Below are 19,155 nucleotides of genomic sequence, written 5' to 3' on the forward strand. Positions count from 1 at the left end.
GTTGAGAGTGTTAAAGAATCGTTGATTTAGATTATCTCTAAAATCTATCAAAAGTTGGACGCTTAAACAACACTTCTTATATCATTAATAGGCCATAAAGCATTGTTATTGCAGACTTGCAGGCGAAAAAAATAGAAATCGTATCTAAAATCAGTTCTAAATATGTTTTGAGCTGTTGGGCTGATAATTCGCTTAGTTGGGGCTTGGTGTTAGAGGTGGAATTCTTACTACCTAGCAATGTGAGTCTTTTGGTTCACCCTGTTCCTGTGGATGCATTTGTTAATAAACAACAAACTAACCAGCACAGAAAGTTCTCGTTGCCTTCGTTGACTTTAAATGCACCTTCCAAACATGTGTTGTACCTGCTGCTGTGCTGGACAAGGCGAGGTATAAAGGCGCACAGTAGTGATAAGATACGGCGCTTATCTGAAAAAACCACCGCGCGCAAAAGGGGCAGGAACAGCGGTCGGGTTCGGTTGGAATGAAAAAGTGGTCCTATTAATGCGCGAGACACAAGAAAAACCTGATTCCACCACCAACATAGTTGCTGTTGAATAATCAATCAGGCATATTTATTACGGGAGCTCGTGCGATTGAAGAAGTCTATTCACTTGCAAATGCGCTTCGTTCAAGCGGACGGTTAATGGTTGGATCAAGCGGTGTGTATTTTGTTTTGTTCAGGAAAAGGGTTTTCACTTGCATCGATCCCCCCCTCCCGGTCCCTTATCGGCATCCGGCAACCCATGCCGCTTTATCCTGCCCGCCTAACGGCTAAATATACTGTCGTCCGTTACACAAGAAACCGAAAGTCTCTCGCTCGGCCGCGCACCGCACCGGGTCGGGGAATGTGTATCAGTAGGTCACAGCGGTGGGGCCTCGCTGCAACGGTTTCGCCGCTCTAGGGCAATTGTGACACAGTTTCCGATGATTCGCATTCCTCAAATAACTGTTTACAGCTGTCGAGAGAAAATGGAATCCCGCTGTCTGCCATCGTCCGTCCGTCTGTCCTTGATTTGTTGGGCGAGCGGCGGGAGCACGCTGGCCATATGTAAAACATGCATCAAACAATTATCCACTTAATTGGGATTATTTATTTCAATTTCAAAAATTTATTGTACTACTACGACTCCGCGAGACAACGGCGCATGGCACTCGAACAGTGACGTCGATAACGCATTTCCGGCTTTACAATGAAATTGCACCGGCAAGTGGCAATAGTGTAAATATTTGGTACGATCGATAGTATCCGGCACGTTTATATGATGCTGAGTGAAATTGAAATGTGACGCAAAGTTTGCATCGTAAGCTCAGCTTTGCACGTTTTTAATTACCCCGTAAAACAATTAGAACAGACCAGAGAAAGAGAGAGAAAAAAAGGACGCTTATTTACTGACGCAAATGCGCGACACTACCAAGCGCTCCGTCCACAACCATTCACTTCTCATTTCCAGTGCGTCATTCATGTTTGGCACGTGTGTGGGCTGCTGCAATGGTGCAGCAATGGTTTTTCATTTAAGCTTTTGCGTGCACTTTAAGGGTGAGAGGAAAGCTGGGAAAAGGTAACATTGGAGAAAGTCCATGCGACTCACAACTTCGAGCTTTGTTGGATGGTAATCGTGTTATTCAGGAAGATAAGCGTTTCAATCAGTGAAGTATTGGAGAATGCTATTAATGTTGAAGTTATCTCTTGGAATTGTAAAACAATTTTAGAGAGATGAAGACTTACTGCTGGGAAATGATTTGGGACAAATGCTATTTAGTCCATTCCTAGTAATTTGATCGAGATTAATAGAATAGTACTAGCAGTTTTTAAATGTTTACACTTCTCTGTTCAGTTATAGCATATAATAATGGCTTAAAAGTAACTATTTTGATTTTATGATTTGATGATTTAACATTTCCAAGCAATCTTGAGCATGCTTTAAATTTATTTTTTCCTAAATCCATGCAATTAATAAAAAGAATTTCTCAATTAAATTTGTACATTTTTCACAGCTTTTTTTAAAGCTAAAAAACGTTACTAAAAACCAGTGGAGGATCAATCCCCTTGGAGGCCCAGGGCGGAATTTTTTAAAGGGGGGCCTATAATTTTGCTACTGCATTATCGGTGTTAGGGAGGTGTACTTCAAATATGATTTAACAACACCAGCAAAGTCTCAGAAAGAAAGCTCCCTTGCGTACATCTCAGAGTTCTGTTGCGTAGCCCTGTAAATGGGCCTAGTAAGCTACTCTATATATAAACGTTTGTATGCGCTAAGGAGAACCATAACGCCACTACTTGGAGCACATTTTCTACGATTTACGTACATTTACGATTCCTGATTATTCCAACGCCTTCTACGATTTTTCGCCCAAAGTACAGATTCAAATCAGTTTACTTCTTCAGTAACAATCAGCAAAATTTCGTAGAATCCTGTTTCTTTTCATGTTGATGTTTAAGACCATTGTTTTCAGATTTGCGATACCAGGAAAACATGTTTATCAAGAGGTGACACCTGCAGTGTGGAATAAATTTTCCCATCACTATTGCATTGCATGCTATCAAACCCGTGAGAGCGATCGCTAATAAGTAATATCAATAAACCGGAAAGCATCCTTCATCACGCTCAAACTTTCCGTCGGCTGGTACGAAATTCCATACAAACTAGCTATTTTTAGATTGCCGATACCAGGAAAGCATCCACGGAAGAGGTAGCACCTAGTACAGCAATTTTGGTCGAAAACCGCCGAAAGGTATGCAATTTTTAAACACTAACTTTCCCGTTGGTCGTTAAAAATTTCTTGGAAAACTACCAGTTTCCGAATTTATAGCACCAGGAGAGCATGCACGGAAGAGGTAGCTCCTGGTAATTTTGCCCGCCTAAAGGTATGCAATGTTTAAACACTAACTTTCCATACAAACCAGCTGTTTTCAGATTGCCGATACCAGGAGAGCATGTTTTTCAAGAGGTAACACCTGGTACCAGCCGAGTACCAGGATGTTGCACAACATATGTTGCGCAACATATGTTGCGCAACATATGTTGCACACCATCTGGTATGCAACATATGTCGCGCAACATATGTTGCGCAACATCTGGCATGCAACATCTTACATGCAACAACTTGGGATTGCAACTACCGGGAAGCGTGTGATTTGTGCTTGCTCGGCTGGTATCAGGTGTTACCTCTTGAAAAACATGCTCTCCTGGTATCGGAAATCTGAAAACAGCTGGTTTGTATGGAAAGTGTTTAAACATTGCATACCTTTCGGCGGTTTTTGAGCAAAATTGCTGTACTTGGTGCTACCTCTTCCGTGGATGCTCTCCTGGTACTATACATTCGGAAACTGGTAGTTTTCGAAGAAATTTTTCTCAATTAACGGGAAAATTAGGGTTCCTGGTTCTGGTGCAATTTCGTTTATAGTTTAAAGTCACAAAGTCGATGTTCTTCTCTGCATTTAATTTATCACATAGAAACAAATGTTTTATATAACCAAGGAAGATATGTTTGATCAATTTGTTACCTTTTGAATTAATTTTTTTTGCTGTAAATTAACTCTGCTGTAAAATTTTCAAAAATCGTGCAATCGGCACAAATTTTTTGGGGCCCCCAACACGGCGAGGCCTTAGGCGACCGCCTACTCCGCCTACCGTTTGATCCGCCGCTGCTAAAAACTAATCCAATTTGTTTCCATCGTGCATTATGTATGATTTCATAATTTATGTGTCGCGCGTTGGCGTAATCCAAATCCCTTTCATTAATCATCGTGCCTGCTGCTGCTGCTATTGCGGCTGCATTTCATCGGTGCGTGTTCGATGCACCGTTGCATGACTGCGCCAGCTGCAGGTTTTCGGCGCTGTGTGTGTGTGTGCATATTGGTTTGTCACGACCATGGAAGGGTTTTCCGCCCATTATATGCTGCCCATTTCCCAAAACATAATGGTGGTTTTGTGTAACTTTCTGCGTGTATAAACGCGTTCCGATGTGTTTCTGTGCGTGGGAGCAGTTTTGTTTTTGTTCACTTTCTCTCACGGAGCGTGCACGCTCGTATGGTGTCGTCATCATCGGGTGTAAAACCATTGAAAAGACACGAGAACCGAGAATGAGGTCACCGTGGCATGCAAGAGAAAGATGGATGCATAGGCGCACATAAATCGATAGCGCCCGTACTACGTCGCAGAAGTGTGTGCAAGGGATGAGAATGGGATCTCGCTTGCGTCATCGCCTCTTTTGCGCGTGACCTTCTCCCGTGCCGTGCTGCAACCCCCCCCCCCCCCCCCCCCCCCCCTTCCCAATGCAGTAGCGGAATTTCCGCCTTCTTGCGATACCTTTTTGCCTTCTACTACTACGCGAGCTCTGCACTACAATGATGGTGCATTCGGCGGTGTGCATCATAACGCGCGTATCGCGCACTGTATAATGAATGGAAGAGTGCGATGCGCGATACACGCGTGAATATTGCCGCGAACCAAAACAACAGCATTAATGTGTGTGAGTGGTGGGGTTGGTTGCAATTGCAAGTTTTGCTGCACACGCATCTACTTCATGCACGACGGGCGTGTGCAGTTCGATCGGGTTATTTGGGTGCCGGTGAGAGAGAGGGAGAGAGGGAGAGAGCGAAGAGAGTTATTATTGTTGCATGAGTTACGGAGGCGCAGAGCGATAAGCGAAGCAGCGAAGGGAAACGTACTATATGCGAGGAAACAAATAAACAAACAAACGTTGTACGAGTTCGATCGTTCGACAGCTACCTCCTGTTCTTTGTTCTTTCCACCACCTTTGGGGGGGCCAAGTCTCACCTCAAACACTAATGCGCGTGTGATCATAAACATAAATATAAAAGCCCACGCAAGTAGAGTAGTACGCTTTACGCCCCGTAACAGGTTGATTGCGGCGAATGCACTCGGAACACCACACAGCCAGGAGAACGCGCGATGGCTGCGCTCACAAATCGTTTGCAAATTTAATTACAAACTGTAGGCCTCCTCGGTACGGGTTTATTACTACGCCATTACAATATGATGAATGGGACACTTGAACGATAGAAGCGAGTTGCAACATTTTGCCATACGTAGAAAGTCGCAATTCATACGATCTATCTATATAATATAGGTTGTTTAAATTATTAAAGTCGATATCTACTCAAGACTAACAAGAGGCGAGTGTGGCCATTGTTTCCAATTGATTAACTATAAGTTTTGTGTTGTAAATCAACCAAAAAAAAACTGATGGAACTGCGCAATCAAATGGGAAATCACACTGAAGGGGATGTTTCACCCATTTTTTATAGCAAACACCTGCTCTTAGTATCTGAATCGTGCGCGATCCTCTCCATACGGTTAAGGCTGGATGAGCCATTTTTATGGTCTGTTGTAATCGACCTCGTCTTCGACGTTCGTTTCTGTTTTCGCTATAGCGTTTTATATTTTATGGCGCGGTACAATACAATCTATTTTCAAGCACAACGAGCGGACACGCGGGTGGTCGATAATTCTTTATGACTATTTACCTACTTGAATCCTGGTGGTGGTGGAGCGTTGTGAAAAGTGATTAGTTTTACGCTTTGGTTTTGTAATTGCATTTTGTTAAAACAAAAGGAAGTTAAGGGCTTTTGTGGCTTCTGCTACAAAGGCTTTGATTTCCGTTTTGAATCGCTATATCGCAAATTATTGTTGTACTCTGTTACGTGCCTTAAAACCGACGAGTCTGATTTATTATTCAGCAAAAAAAACAAGAGAACAAAAAAAAAACAGATATATAACTAAATATTAGTACACGTGTACCCCCACCACACTCCCCAGAAGCGTACAAGGACAATCTACATCTACGGCAACGAGTCGGAGCCCGGCACACAGTGTCAACATTGTGGGAATGATGATAGGCGCCACGGCGGAACCACGAAAAAACGCACGTTCCAACGCGCGGCTGTATGCAGTGATGATTAGCGCATGTCGCGGAACTGTATTCTGCCCGTGTATATTGCACGATAAGACGATTTTTATGTATGCGAGTTGTGACAAAATAGAGAAAATAGAAAGAGTTGTGCCACCACCACCGGCGTGTCATGCAACTAGGGGGGAACTGATCCCCGAATGGGTTGACTTTATGATGGAAAATTCGTTCATAAAAATGGGGGAGGTTATATTGTTGCATTTCTTAGTGAGTCGCTCGTCCCCGCCACCACATCATCCGCGTCTAACACGGAAAGATCCTTTCACAATGCTTTAAATGTTGAGAAAAGCTTCGCGCATGTGCGTAGGTTGGTTGGATGGTAAAGGGGGCAGGAAATTTTGTTGTGTGGGGTGGTGTTAAAGGGTGGTTTTCTGCTACTATATTACTACTACCACTACTACTACTACTACGTTTAACGAGAGTACAATTCATAAGGATGGTGGTTTGTGTTAAGTAGTGTTAGTGTTACTCGAGATGCTTGTTGTCTCCGCATTACTACGTGTTATGACTACGAAGTGAGGAATAATGGCTCCCCCCTTTGGTACAAGCAAATTATGAGTTTTGGACATCCTTTGGGCATGTGTTCCAAACAAGAATTGAACTCGGACTAGATATGTTGTGAAGCGATGCATTTATCTGCTTCGTTATCAGGTGTGTCCACTGGTAGTGGCGTTTAGTAGTCAATTGGGAGACTCTTAAATGATTAAACTGAATACTGTAGTTACAATGTATTTTTTACAATATTTCTTTATGGAAGTACCATAGATGATTATTTTGTGTTATTTATTTTAGACGAGCTACTACTAATTATTACTCAGAGCCGGATCTATGCCCGGCATATCGTGTAGCCCGATGAATCACATCCGGTTATTTTAAAACACACATCACTATTACCGGCCAACACCGTTGGTACAGAACCAATAAAATACATTGAATATTATTCCGGCATGCAGCCAGGCGAAACCAAAAACTGCCCTCACCGAATAAATTTATTGGTGTCCGATTTTCCCAACGTTGTCTTCACTCGGATCCCCCCCCTTGAATACTACCGGTACAGACGGCACACCCGGCCACTGCCAGACAAAAAATACACAATCAATCCCTTCAGCAAAGTTCGTTCGAGAGCGGTGCCCGGTTCCCCCGATGGGTGTGCGGGTTGCACGAAATTTGCCACAAGCAAAATGCTTCTGCTCCGTCATTCGATTAGAAGGAAGGTTTTTTTTTGCGCTGTTTGGTGGTTCCTTCTGGTTTGCACCCGACGTGTTTTTTCTCTCTTTCTTTCTCTTTGTTCCTTCACCACCACCACGCTCTTCTTCTTTACAAAGGTCCCCTTCCGGATGGTCCGAAAGTCAGCCAACTGCGACGGCGATGAAGACGGCGAAGCAAAAGACGTTCATCGAACGATAACGAAACGCAGACCGGGCCAGGTCCAAGTTGTTCGCGCGCGAGTTCAAGGTAGCGCACCACAAGTGGAATATTTTGACGCAGCCAAAAATTTATCGCCACTCCCCAAAACCCACCCCAAAAAACCCCCCCAGTCTGTCTGTGTGTGGGTTTTTTTTTCTTCTGTGTTAGCAATTTGAGACTCATTCCTCGGCGAGTGAGTGTCTGTGTTGTTCTGTGGTGCCGGCAGCCACATGAGATACGATCCGCCAAAAAAGTCCGTTGCTCTTTAGGAAGCGAAAGAAATAAGAAATACACACACTCACAACAAAACAACCCCAACCCTTACGACACAACAAAAAGAAGAGGGGTGGTATGTGGGTGTCGCGGGTGGGGACATTTGGAGGAGACATACTTGTAAGCAGCAAACGGAGCAAACATTTCTAAAATTGTCTCCGTGCAAGTAGAAGGTGACGAAAATAAGACAGCTTAAGACATCGACCCGATTAGACGACGAGTTTTCGGTCCGTCGACTTCCACCGCGGAGTGATGTCCTTGCCCCCGTTGGGTGGTTGGGTGGAAACTTCGGCTCTCAGTGTGTGTGCGGATGCGATAATTTTCGCCCGAGTTAACACATTAGCACAGCACCCGGAAGTGATCGAGTTGAAATCGCGATCGCGCGAGGGACAGAGGGTGTGAGAAGACATTATTGGGCACGATCATCTTTGTGCTCCAAGATTTTTAATTGCTCCCCAGTAGTGGAAGCAACTCGATGACTGACGAGTTAAGAATGAGTTTAATTTCGTTTCTTAGACATAGGGAGTTACTCAGGACAGTCTTCCACAAATCAATATTCGGTCAATAATTGATGGATTTGCCTTCAATTATGCTGTCGTGAGAAAAAAGATAACGGACGCAATTTTTCCTTTTGTGCGATCGTGTTTGGATTCCAACATTGTTTCGTTCCTCCAGGTCTCGCAGGGCATTAACTAAGGGCACACGTTCGTACCATTACTACTACTAGTAGTAGTAGCAGCAACCACACTGCTGGACACACTGTTGGTGGTGTCGTTCTCCTGGGTCGTCGTAGAAGCGATTTGTGTTGTGGTAGTCGTCGTTGTAATTCCTGAATAAACCAATGGGGAGGGTGCGCAACGAGAAAGGGGTTGCTTCCCGCCGGTTTCGGAAGTAATGTCAATAACCTTACAAGGTTTTTCTCTAGACGGCTCGTCGTTGGGTGTTGTACCGGGCCCGGGATGCCATGGGTGTGTGTTTCTACCGTACGCTGACACCACTGTGTGTGTGTCGATCGTACACGTGCCGAAGTCTCATCGCTCAGTTTCAGCCTATGGAGCGAGGGACCATTCATAATAGAACAATCGCGAGGGAATTAGGGACGGAATAGTATTTGAAAATTTGCTGGAAATGTTACAATTTAGAAGAAAAACATGTTCATAAAACTCAACATATGATGGCATCGGGAGATCGGGCTAAATCAATAGAATGTTCAAACAACGGCAGCTTGTGTGTGTTGAATTGAAGTGGTTACGACACTTCAATTAATTGAAGTCCTCTGCTCTGCCCTGCCGTCGTCGAGTGCCACGTTTCGTGCCACACTCTCCTTAGACAAAATAAAAACTCCCTGCGCCCCCCCCCCTGAGCGAGAACCGTCTGATTGCAAAAGTTTGATGGACACTTAACCACGGACGAAGTGTGATTAGATAATTTCAGGGTCAAAACATTTGGGCAGTGATGCTTTTTTTTGCGTCTCACCTCACGTCCCGCGGAGACGTCAATTGGTGTAGGTAGGACGCTGTATGAATGTATTTTGTTTTTGGTAAATCGAGTTCCAAAATACATCATCATTCAGCATAACTGTATCTCGGGCTGGCGTTTGGTTGGTAATTTTGGTTTGTTTGATTTTGCCATTCGCGCACCGCCTCCAACCGATCGCGATATGAGTTTTTGGACTCACTTCCGAATCGAATGACAATTCCGGACATAGGATCATGATCTTGCGGTTGTACATTCTGCTGCTTAATATATTCTTGAAAAGTTGTGAATCGCACACGAGATTCAGATGATAATAATGGGAGCAAGAGGAGGACGGTGTCAGGCAGGAAAGGTTTATGTTTTCACTTTGCGGCCATGAGGAGGTATATTTCTTCATAGGTGATAAAGAGCAGTCAGTGTCATGTACTGCTGCAGTGCACACTTTTGCTCGAAACATCTAAATGGAGCTGGGGCGATGGGATAAGGATGAGCTTTTCTGCTGTATGGCTTGACCTTGCTGCTGATAATCGCGTAACAGCGGCAGAATCGTTCTCCATGGGTAATGCGCTAAGTGTTATGGCGAAACGAGTTCCGTGTGGCGCTGTTTATGTTTGGTTCAGATCCGTTGAAAATGATTAATTATTTAGAAAGCAAAAGCAGGCAAAATTAGCCTGTAAATATATGAAAATGTGCATTTTGCGTGACGTAATTTGATTGATATAGAATTTACAATACAATAACGAAATATGTTTCGCATAGAACATTTATGTTTTATGTTTGAACTCTTCTGCATCATTGAGATACAGTTCTTATCGGTATTGTCCTTCAAAACAAGCGGGAAAATTCGTTCCACTGATGGAATATAGGGGCGTGTTTGACACATAGGGAGAAGCCAACAATGAAATAAAATCGGATATATCGAAAAATAAGGGCGGCCGCTGAAGGAAGATGAGCGGTTTTGTTGTCTGGAGTCTGCGAAGGTCAATGACTTTTACGTGCACAACTGCTGCAGTGCATCTGGTCCTGGCCCCGAGACAGAGGCATACAGTTTCCGGATTGTTTTTCCCCTCTGCCAACGGAAAATGCAACCTCACGATGCATACGCTTACCTAGCACACATACTGCATCGACGGGACCGGCCGTGGGTTCTATCTATAGCATATGCGGAATTTCTTTGTTACTTATAGGATGATATTTGAAGGATGAACATGGAAGGGACATAATTCGTTTTGTATTGGAGATTCAAATGCGTTGTCTGGTTAAAATAATAGTTGTTAGAATATATACACGTTGCTGCACCGTTGGATGATTTTATAAAAGTACTTACTGACAATGATTCATAATAATGACTCACCCTCCTTCGTATGGCTTTCCTGTAATTTCTCTGATGTGCACCAATGCACGATGAAAAATCAATCACAATAATCATCATAATGAAGCAAGCTAATGGTGTGCTTTATTGACGTTTCTATCTCATCTTCTCTCGTTTTTGCCTCAGGTCGACCTCGAGCCCGAACTTCACATCAACACAAATCTAGAGTAAGTATGGTAGACACATTACACAAAGTGCTCGGAGAAAATAAGCTAACGATACCTTTTCTTATTCTGCCATCCCCATTCAGTACCGAAGGATCTGAAACAATACCACTGTCGGAAGATATTGTGAATCCGGGACGAATCAAGCTGGGACCGCAGGATTTCGAGCTAAAGAAAGTATTAGGAAAAGGTGGATATGGTAAAGTCTTCCAAGTAAGTATCGGGTTACGCGATGCTCCGTTGGATGGATTGATGCTAAGGGTTTCCGCTTTTTCACTCGTTTTAGGTCAGAAAAACCACTGGTGCTGATGCGAATTCGTACTTCGCGATGAAGGTGTTAAAAAAAGCTTCGATAGTTAGAAATCAAAAAGACACAGCCCACACACGCGCCGAGCGAAACATATTAGAAGCCGTTCGGGTAAGCGTTGATCGGCAAGAAAGCCCCCCGTCCCAGTTTTGCACGAAGGTGTGATGTCTAATTGGAGATTTTCTCTTTATCATTTTTAGCATCCATTTATAGTAGAGCTAGTGTACGCCTTCCAGACCGGTGGCAAGTTGTATTTAATCCTAGAATACTTGAGCGGCGGCGAGCTGTTCATGCATTTAGAGCGTGAGGGTATATTCTTGGAGGATACTGCATGGTGCGTATCTGAACGCCCGTTCGGGACAAGATACCATACAACGTTCAAATAACCCTCTTGTTGTGTACCGTTCGGTTCCATTTGACAGCTTTTACCTATGTGAAATAATTCTGGCGCTGGAACACCTGCACAATCTTGGCATTATCTATCGGGATCTGAAACCGGAAAATGTGCTACTGGATGCGAAAGGACACGTGAAGCTAACCGACTTCGGTCTCTGCAAGGAGCACATCCAGGAGGGCATTGTAACGCACACGTTCTGCGGTACGATCGAGTACATGTGAGTGGATTTTTTTCATTCTCAATTCTGTTGAGCATGTCTTCGAATAGCTTGAAGTGCTAATGGGTTTGCTTACACTTTCTCTACAGGGCACCAGAAATATTAACCCGTAGCGGACACGGTAAAGCGGTCGATTGGTGGTCATTGGGTGCCCTCATGTACGATATGTTAACGGGAACGGTAAGCTTGGAACGAGCGCCATCTATAGCAAGAAGATAATGTGCTGAACCTGTCTGTGAATGTGCTTATTTGCAGCCCCCATTTTGTGCGGACAATCGAAAGAAAACAGTCGATGCTATACTGAAGGACAAGCTCAACATTCCGGGTTATCTTACGCCGGATTCGCGCGACCTAATCCGCCGGTTGATGAAACGTCAAGTCTCACAACGTCTCGGCAGTGGACCGACCGATGGACAGGCGGTTAGGGCACATCCGTTCTTCAAGAACGTCAACTGGGATGACGTTGTGAAGAGAAGGCTCGATCCACCAATCAAACCCATGCTGGTAGGTAGAGGGGAGTCTGAAGTCGCGTTTGAAGGAAAGGTGGCTAATGGGTGCTCCTTTTTATTTTCAACAGGCCAGTGAAGATGATGTGTCCCAGTTCGATACCAAGTTCACGAAAGAGATTCCTGTAGATTCCCCCGATGAAACAACGCTGAGTGAGAGTGTCAATCTAATCTTCCAGGTGAGAAAAAAAATCTTCATAGCACAAGCAGCTCTCGCTATAAATAAGGTTTTAATCGTAATCGTGCGAATCTCGCGCTTCGTCTGAATGTATGCAATTCGCTAGAGAGTATCATAATGATGGCCAAATATTTTCGTTCTAGGGTTTCACTTACGTCGCACCTTCCGTGCTAGAGGACATGCAGACGCGAATCACAACGCCACGATCGCCCCGTCGAATGCCGCGCCACTATCACTATCCACACAATCACCATCACGGCGGCGCTGGCACGTCCGTCGGTGGGCACGGTGCAGGCAACAGTCGAATGATGGAAAATGGTGGTGCGTGGAAGATGGCACCGCATCAAAACCTGCACAACCATCATCCGCACGTGCATCAACAGCAACGGGTGGGCGGACAGATGGTACCACCGAACCAGCAGCAACAATCAGTCGGCCAACCGACTCAACCTCACAATCAGACGCAACCGAGCCAGGCCGGTGTCAGTGCCGGTCCGCCCGGCAGCAGACCGTTCAACGCGGCATCCATTTCCCGACGAACGCCACCACATCTGCAACCGTTTGCACCGAGACCCTCGCCACAGGACGAAATGATGGATGTGTATCCGGAAATGTCCATCTCTTAGTGAGTAGTCGCCGTGGAGAGTTGCGAGAGCACTTGTTGAATGTGTTTGTCTTTTCCTTTCCTTTCGCTTTAGGCCAACGTTGGAAGATTATAGCAGTTATAGAAAATTTGTCACCTAAAAAGTGTGTGCGGTCCAGCGTGTGACACCATTAATGATGGTTGGAGGAGCTGTACAGAAAGCAGCATAAACGCTCATCTCCAAACTAATACTAACCCCGTAGTCTAGCGTAAACAATAGGAAAAGCAACTTATTCTAGAAACGAATGAGAAGTGTAAGTTAGTAAAATACAGTGCGAGAAATTGGGAGGAGGAAGCAAGGGCAACAAATCACCAAGAATAACTAGAATAACGAATTTTCCTCTCACATATTTCATTTCCTTCGCAGGCAGGCTAGGTAAATTTTGTTTTCCACCTGTGTAATGAAATTCCGGTATTTACCATGAACGATTGATTAGTGTGCTGATGTTGCCTAAGCGTTACCAAAATGCACGCTACGTCAGGGCAATGTTTTACGCACTTTTATGTTTTGCTACTCATTTTTACAATGTTCGACTCGCGAACACAAGATTCTAATCCAGCGACTCCCCATATAAAAGAAAGGTGGAAGCCAAGTGCCCGTTTAGGCTAGGCAGCATTCTGCAAACTTGCATTGGCTGTAAAGGAAAGGGTGTACCCAGTAGAGTTATGAATCCAATACCTAGCAAATGGTGCAAATACGACGTTTTACACGTGAAGAATTGTGACCGTGACCGAAAGCAGAGAATGCGATACTTTATAACTTCTACCGTCTGTCTAAGTGCTAGATTGTGCGCGCGCGTGATAGAGAAATAGTAGTTTCTATTCTGTTAACAATCATTTTTCGGGATATATTTAGAAATATTTTTGATATTTTGATATTGAAACCTTTATTATTCAGTTTTTTTCTTTTGGTTTTTCAACGTTATGCTTTTCGAACACGGTTCGCAAGATATTACTGATAGAAATTACTTAGAATCCTTGCTTGACAAAATGATATATAGCAGCTTTAGTGGAAAATTATCGATTTCATTGCAATACGACACGGGCCATCCTCTGCGCGGAGGTAGGAGGCACGCATACCGAAGGTGTAGTGGCATATTTTGAGATTTTTTGTAAGGCAGGAAATTGATTAAAAATTGTTTATAAATTGTATTATATCGTGTGGCGTGTCTGTTTGTGTGCGTGCTGTAGCGACGACCGCTCAAAATCTCCAGTTCGTCCGCGGATTATTGGTTTTGTCGCTAAGCTCTTTAAATTACCTGGTGCAGGATTTTTTACACTCGCAAATATTAATAACTACAGCAGCGCATAGTAGTACGCCAGGGAAGGAAACGAAGGTCAAGCGGAAGGTTTAGAGAAGTAGAAGAAGCGAAAAGGATGTTGCATTTTCAACAAATTAAGAAAGAAGCGCCGACAGTGAACGAAACCGTAAAGATGAAACAGATTATGTGTGTGAACTGTTCGAAAAAAGAAACCCTCCTAGATTATTTACAAACAAGACCTGAACATAAAAGAAAATGGAAGACAAACGAAATGCAAACCGCGTGCGTATAACAAATGAAGACATCAAGTGGAAATTAATTACTTTAAAATCGTTCGTAAAATGATTAGATTGTAAAATTGTTTCTTCCTCCTTTTTTGTTTTTATTTTACAACTGATACCAATCAAACATTTCGCGAAGTAATGGGCTTCGACTTTAATGCATTCAATCTATTAAATTTAACAAGCGAAAAATGCAAAAATAACACTATGTTCCTTCCTGTGTATCCAACTTTTCCTCTGTTGGGAAATGATTCAAGCAAAAAGAAAACTCGTACACTGCCCCACGGAAGGGAAACAGGGAATGCCTCCCGCATGAAAAGGTTTTTGACAGCAAATTAGTCAAGTAACAGGTGAAGTAAATGCGAAAAGAAAAACACACACCAACACACCCAAAAACAAAAAGCAAGCAAACGAAACAAAACAAACCAAAAATCCAAAACGTAAACGAAAACTACCATTTGCAATAGTCTGAATTTAGCAAAACAAAGAAGAAGGTATATGTGAATAAAGTGTAGCAAATCGAGTAGTAAACTAAACCTGGTAGCGAGAATGGCAAGAGATGGATTCGGCGAGACGTACCGATCCGGAGCAGTTCTACGGATATGCAACTCAGAGTAACTCTCCATTATTCAAACTGCATCCAACGTGGTAAAACTACTAGCAAATTAAGTTTCTTTACTTGTGAAATGTGCTGCAGCCAGAGCACATACACATATGTTACGTGGAAGTAAAATAAAACAATAGTGTAACAGAGATGGAAACCAATATGACTGATTTTTATCGAAACCGCTGGCCTCCCGCGGGTGTGTGGTGAAGTGTAATGATGGGCCGAGAGTAAAGAGAAATCAGTGCAAACAAAACGGCAGAGAAAGGACGGAAGACGCCTTTGTCAACTACCAAAAGAATGTACAGCAGAACAGAACAAGGAGAAGGAACGCGCGCTGTTCTACGTTGATCCTGTATTTTAGCTAAATGTATCTTCCGGCTTCACAATTAACGACTTTTCCGGCTGTCGTTGCACGGATGTAACACTTCATTAGTACCAGTTTTCCTTTCGAATTAGGATGCTCTGAACGTTTCTTTCATTTACCATTAAGGTGTTGTATCGTAACGAAGTTTAATGTGTAACTATTGCTAAAGAAACTATGTCGGAATCGGAACGGGATTATTGTTTCATTTGTAGCTTTTATGTGCTAGCTCAATTTGACGCGTGTGTTCCTTTTGTTTATTTCCCTCTCTTCCCTCGGTAGGTATGATTTTTTAGATACTGCAAGATAAAGTTATACAAACGCTATAACACTGTAAACACCTCAGCAAACTAAACCACTCATGTGCACTAATAGTACATTACATTGTACGTAGCAAATCAAAGCAATTACGCATGTTCGCAATTTGTGACAGCAACTACACACAATTTAACATAATTCTGCCTTAATTAAAGTTCCAAGCAAGTAGGTAAAGCAAGGCAAGCAAACAGAGAACGTTGGAACTCAATTCGCGGTGCGCGCGCGGTTTCATGATCAACCTTGCCACGTGTTGCTTCCGATCTTCATTCCGTTCTGGTGGTAACTGCCTTTGTTTGCACTTAATAAATTAACCATTATCAATATCTGAATATCTGAACCATTAATGAACATGAGATGAGAAACTTATTACAGTGTTTTGTGACATTGCTTCCGTTTTGAGCGCCGCTTGCACGCAACTACACAATCATAAGTTTGTTTTTGAATGGCTTAAGAAAGTGGAGATGTTAAACTCGCATTTTCGTTTTCTACAAACCACCTACCCATTTTCTTTTATACAATGAACAACAAACAGTTGAGGTGGTTAGCATACGTAAGGGAATGGAAATGGGTAGTGTTTAGCGAAATAAACAAGAAGTTTAGTTCAAGCTAGCAAAATGCAAGACAAATCGTTTGAAACGGGAACTACTACAATTGCGAACGAACAGTATGGGAAAATAGGAAGATGATGATACAAAGAGCGTACTCATATGTAACAATAGAAAAAATAGTGTGACAACACTGAAAAAGGGAAATAAACAGAATGAAAGAAATATTATCCGTTGAATTATTAGCTTGCTTGGCGAAATAATGGAAAGAAAAAGCACACAACAAAAGATATGTTAATATGGTAAGTATGGTACGACGTGTAGTTAACATTTGAGAACGATTTTGCGTCACCGAATGAAGAACGGATTCTCCGTTCTTAAAAACGGCCCAAGTTTTGGTTTCTGACACCAAGAGAGCATCCAATGCGGGAGGTAACGCTAACTAATGTTTATCTGGTATCTCGTAATGGCTCTCTTTCTCTCGTGTTATCACGATGGACGATCGTTTATCATCGCCTAACACTCTCGCTCTGCTATCAGCTGTGGCTAGCAGCTGAGAGATTGTTAATGTATGTGACATGAGGAGAAAGCATTTTGCATCTCTTTTCACGCATTCTCACTGTCGATTGCATTGCGAGAGCGATGGACGAAGCTAGGCAATACTATCAAACCCGTGAGAGCGATCGCCAGTGTAAAGGATGGGGAAATTTATTCCACGCCTAGTTTACTCTAGCGATCGCTCTCACGAGTTTGGGCAATTTTGGGCATAGGGATGGGCTAATTTATTCCACGCCTTCAGGTGTCACCTCTTGAAAAACATGCTCTCTTGGTGTCGGAAATCTGAAAACGGTTGGTTTTGTATAGAATTGCGTAGCAGCGAAATTCCATTGCATGGAAAGTTTGAGCGAGATGAAGGATGCCGTTTCATCCATCTTCCTTACCCTAGCGATCGCTCTCGCGGGTTTGATGGTATGCAATGCAATAGGGATAGGCAAATTTATTCCACGCTGCAGGTGTGCAACAAAAAGTATAAAAAAATAAATAAATTATAAATAAATACATTACATAAAATTAAAAACACAATTGTACAAGAAAGTCTATTTACTCTACGGTTAAACGAGCCAGTGCTAGCAAATTTTGTGACAAACGCAGGGGGGAGGATTTCAATTAATGCAGTAGCGATGACCAAGTATCGAAGTCCTGGCGGTGGATGGTCATTCAAATTTTCCGAGGCAATTTCCATTCAAACACCAGTAATTGATGCGCACGCAGTGTTCCATTTCTTTCCATATCGCTACGCTTTTCCGGAAAATCCTTCCCATCCGCTGCTAGTAAACAAAAACATAGCAACCAATAACACTTTCTGCGCTCGTTATTTGTTTCCCAGTAGGCGTCTTTTCCTAGCGTGCTGTAATCTTCAACGTAGAATCGCTTTTCTTTCCAAAAAATCGTGTAGTGCCCTGTGTCGAGCGTTAACCGAAAATGTCCGAAAGGTATCTACGTCAGCAAAATCTGGTCCTTCTACCGCCGGAGCAGCCCAAATACACAACCCGCGATTGGGATGCGAACAACCGTCGACAGAATGTGTTCTCGTTGGAACAGCAAGCATTGGCGGATCGTGTAATCAGGTGGAGGAACTAAAAACCTTACAAAAGGTCCTGTTTGGTAATCTTCCCGAGAGTATTTTGACGTTCTTTCCAGTGAAAGTGATCGTATAATCGATGAGACCAAGCACACGACGGAAGAGAGCAAAAGCGAGGTGGACTTCCGGTTGAAGGAACGCATCGAGGACATTCAGTTCCGGCGGGATGAGTTGCAGCAGCAGAAAAAGGATGCCCACATCGAGGAGGAAGCGCTGAAGGTGTACAAGCGCCGTACGATCGATGCGATCAACACGCTGCGGGAGATTGCCGTGCCTCTGTGTCAGAAGTGTATTGTGCTGCGGGAGAAAAGACAAGGAGCCGACCTGGTAAACGATGGCGTTGATCGGGAACTGCGTAAGGAGCTGGACGTGACGGAGGGCGGTATAGCGCTGCTGGAGAAGGTGTTGGAGCAGTGCGTGGAGCAGATCCGTCGACTGCGGGCGACCATCTATCTGCTCGATCGGGACCTCGCGGACAAGGATCGGTCGATCAAGATCGATGCGAAGAATCTTGAGCTACGGCCAAATCAGATGGAGCTGAAGATTTATGCCGGGAGAGTAACATTGGATCCTTAGTAAGTTACCCACCGAGTAGTTCGATTGGTACGATGGCTTCAATATCTTTGATATCTTTTAGCAACTCAACCGATGAGGAATGGATCATGGTAACGAATAGAAATATTGAGGCTACGGCGAAGGAAATCAATTCCGCCCAACCGTTGCGTTCGTACGTCGATCAGCTGCTCCGTCAAGTGGCGGAAGATATCCGAACACAGGTCGAGCGTACGAATGCCGCCTTCGGGGAGCGAGTGGCCGAGATGCGCTACACCAAGATTAAGCTCGAGAACGTCCACAAGGAAACGGTACGGCAGGTGAACGAGCTGACACGCACTGTCACACGGCTGGAGCGTGAAATAGCCGAAAAGGAAGGTTATGTGGCGCTTGCTCAAACGCGACTGGCCAACCGATCGACACGACCCGGTATCGAACTCTGCCGGGACAATGTGTACGAAGGGTTGAAGACCGAATTGGCCGCACTGCGTGAGACGATCGCGAAGCTCGATGGCAGTTTGGTCAAGTCGAAAGCGACCCTGCGCTATCTGCTTAACACGCAGGTTATGCAGGAGGAAGAAATTAATCTCAAAACCGAATCACTACGCATCGACGAGGTTGACTGCATCACTATGAGGGAAAGCTTCAAATTTCAATCGTTTTAAGGACGCGAAAAAGTCACCCTAAGTGTGACAGGAAATTACTTCTACTAC

The 19,155-nt window shown here is 43.8% G+C and overlaps 2 protein-coding genes across 2 annotated transcripts in view; both read left to right on the forward strand.

Annotated features, from left to right (window-relative positions):
• Window positions 1-16,024, forward strand: part of LOC128300240 (ribosomal protein S6 kinase beta-2) — a 33,397-nt gene extending 17,373 nt beyond the window's left edge. The window contains exons 3-12 of the mRNA XM_053036239.1: window positions 10,589-10,629; window positions 10,713-10,839; window positions 10,913-11,044; window positions 11,134-11,267; window positions 11,356-11,547; window positions 11,637-11,727; window positions 11,803-12,051; window positions 12,125-12,232; window positions 12,375-12,856; window positions 12,930-16,024. Coding sequence (XP_052892199.1) covers window positions 10,589-10,629; window positions 10,713-10,839; window positions 10,913-11,044; window positions 11,134-11,267; window positions 11,356-11,547; window positions 11,637-11,727; window positions 11,803-12,051; window positions 12,125-12,232; window positions 12,375-12,856; window position 12,930 — 1,557 coding nt within the window. The 3' untranslated portion in view covers window positions 12,931-16,024. The remainder of the gene's footprint in view (window positions 1-10,588; window positions 10,630-10,712; window positions 10,840-10,912; window positions 11,045-11,133; window positions 11,268-11,355; window positions 11,548-11,636; window positions 11,728-11,802; window positions 12,052-12,124; window positions 12,233-12,374; window positions 12,857-12,929) is intronic.
• Window positions 16,025-17,730: 1,706 nt separating this feature from the next.
• LOC128304908 (tektin-1) lies at window positions 17,731-19,107 on the forward strand. Its single transcript, XM_053042151.1, has 3 exons — window positions 17,731-17,876; window positions 17,950-18,465; window positions 18,528-19,107. Exons 1-3 carry the CDS (start codon window positions 17,731-17,733, stop codon window positions 19,105-19,107), a joined length of 1,242 nt encoding a protein of 413 aa, XP_052898111.1.
• Window positions 19,108-19,155: the final 48 nt, after the last annotated feature.

This window comes from Anopheles moucheti, chromosome 3 (genome assembly GCF_943734755.1).
Source record: "Anopheles moucheti chromosome 3, idAnoMoucSN_F20_07, whole genome shotgun sequence".
In the NCBI taxonomy this organism is placed as follows: domain Eukaryota; kingdom Metazoa; phylum Arthropoda; class Insecta; order Diptera; family Culicidae; genus Anopheles; species Anopheles moucheti.

Excerpts from the sequence above, each read along its gene's own strand:
- LOC128304908 (XM_053042151.1), top strand. The coding sequence starts at position 17,731 with ATGTCCGAAAGGTATCTACGTCAGCAAAATCTGGTCCTTCTACCGCCG. Across the intron at positions 17,877-17,949 it reads TTGGCGGATCGTGTAATCAG|TGAAAGTGATCGTATAATCG; the intron begins GTGGAGGAACTA and ends CGTTCTTTCCAG. Across the intron at positions 18,466-18,527 it reads AGAGTAACATTGGATCCTTA|CAACTCAACCGATGAGGAAT; the intron begins GTAAGTTACCCA and ends GATATCTTTTAG.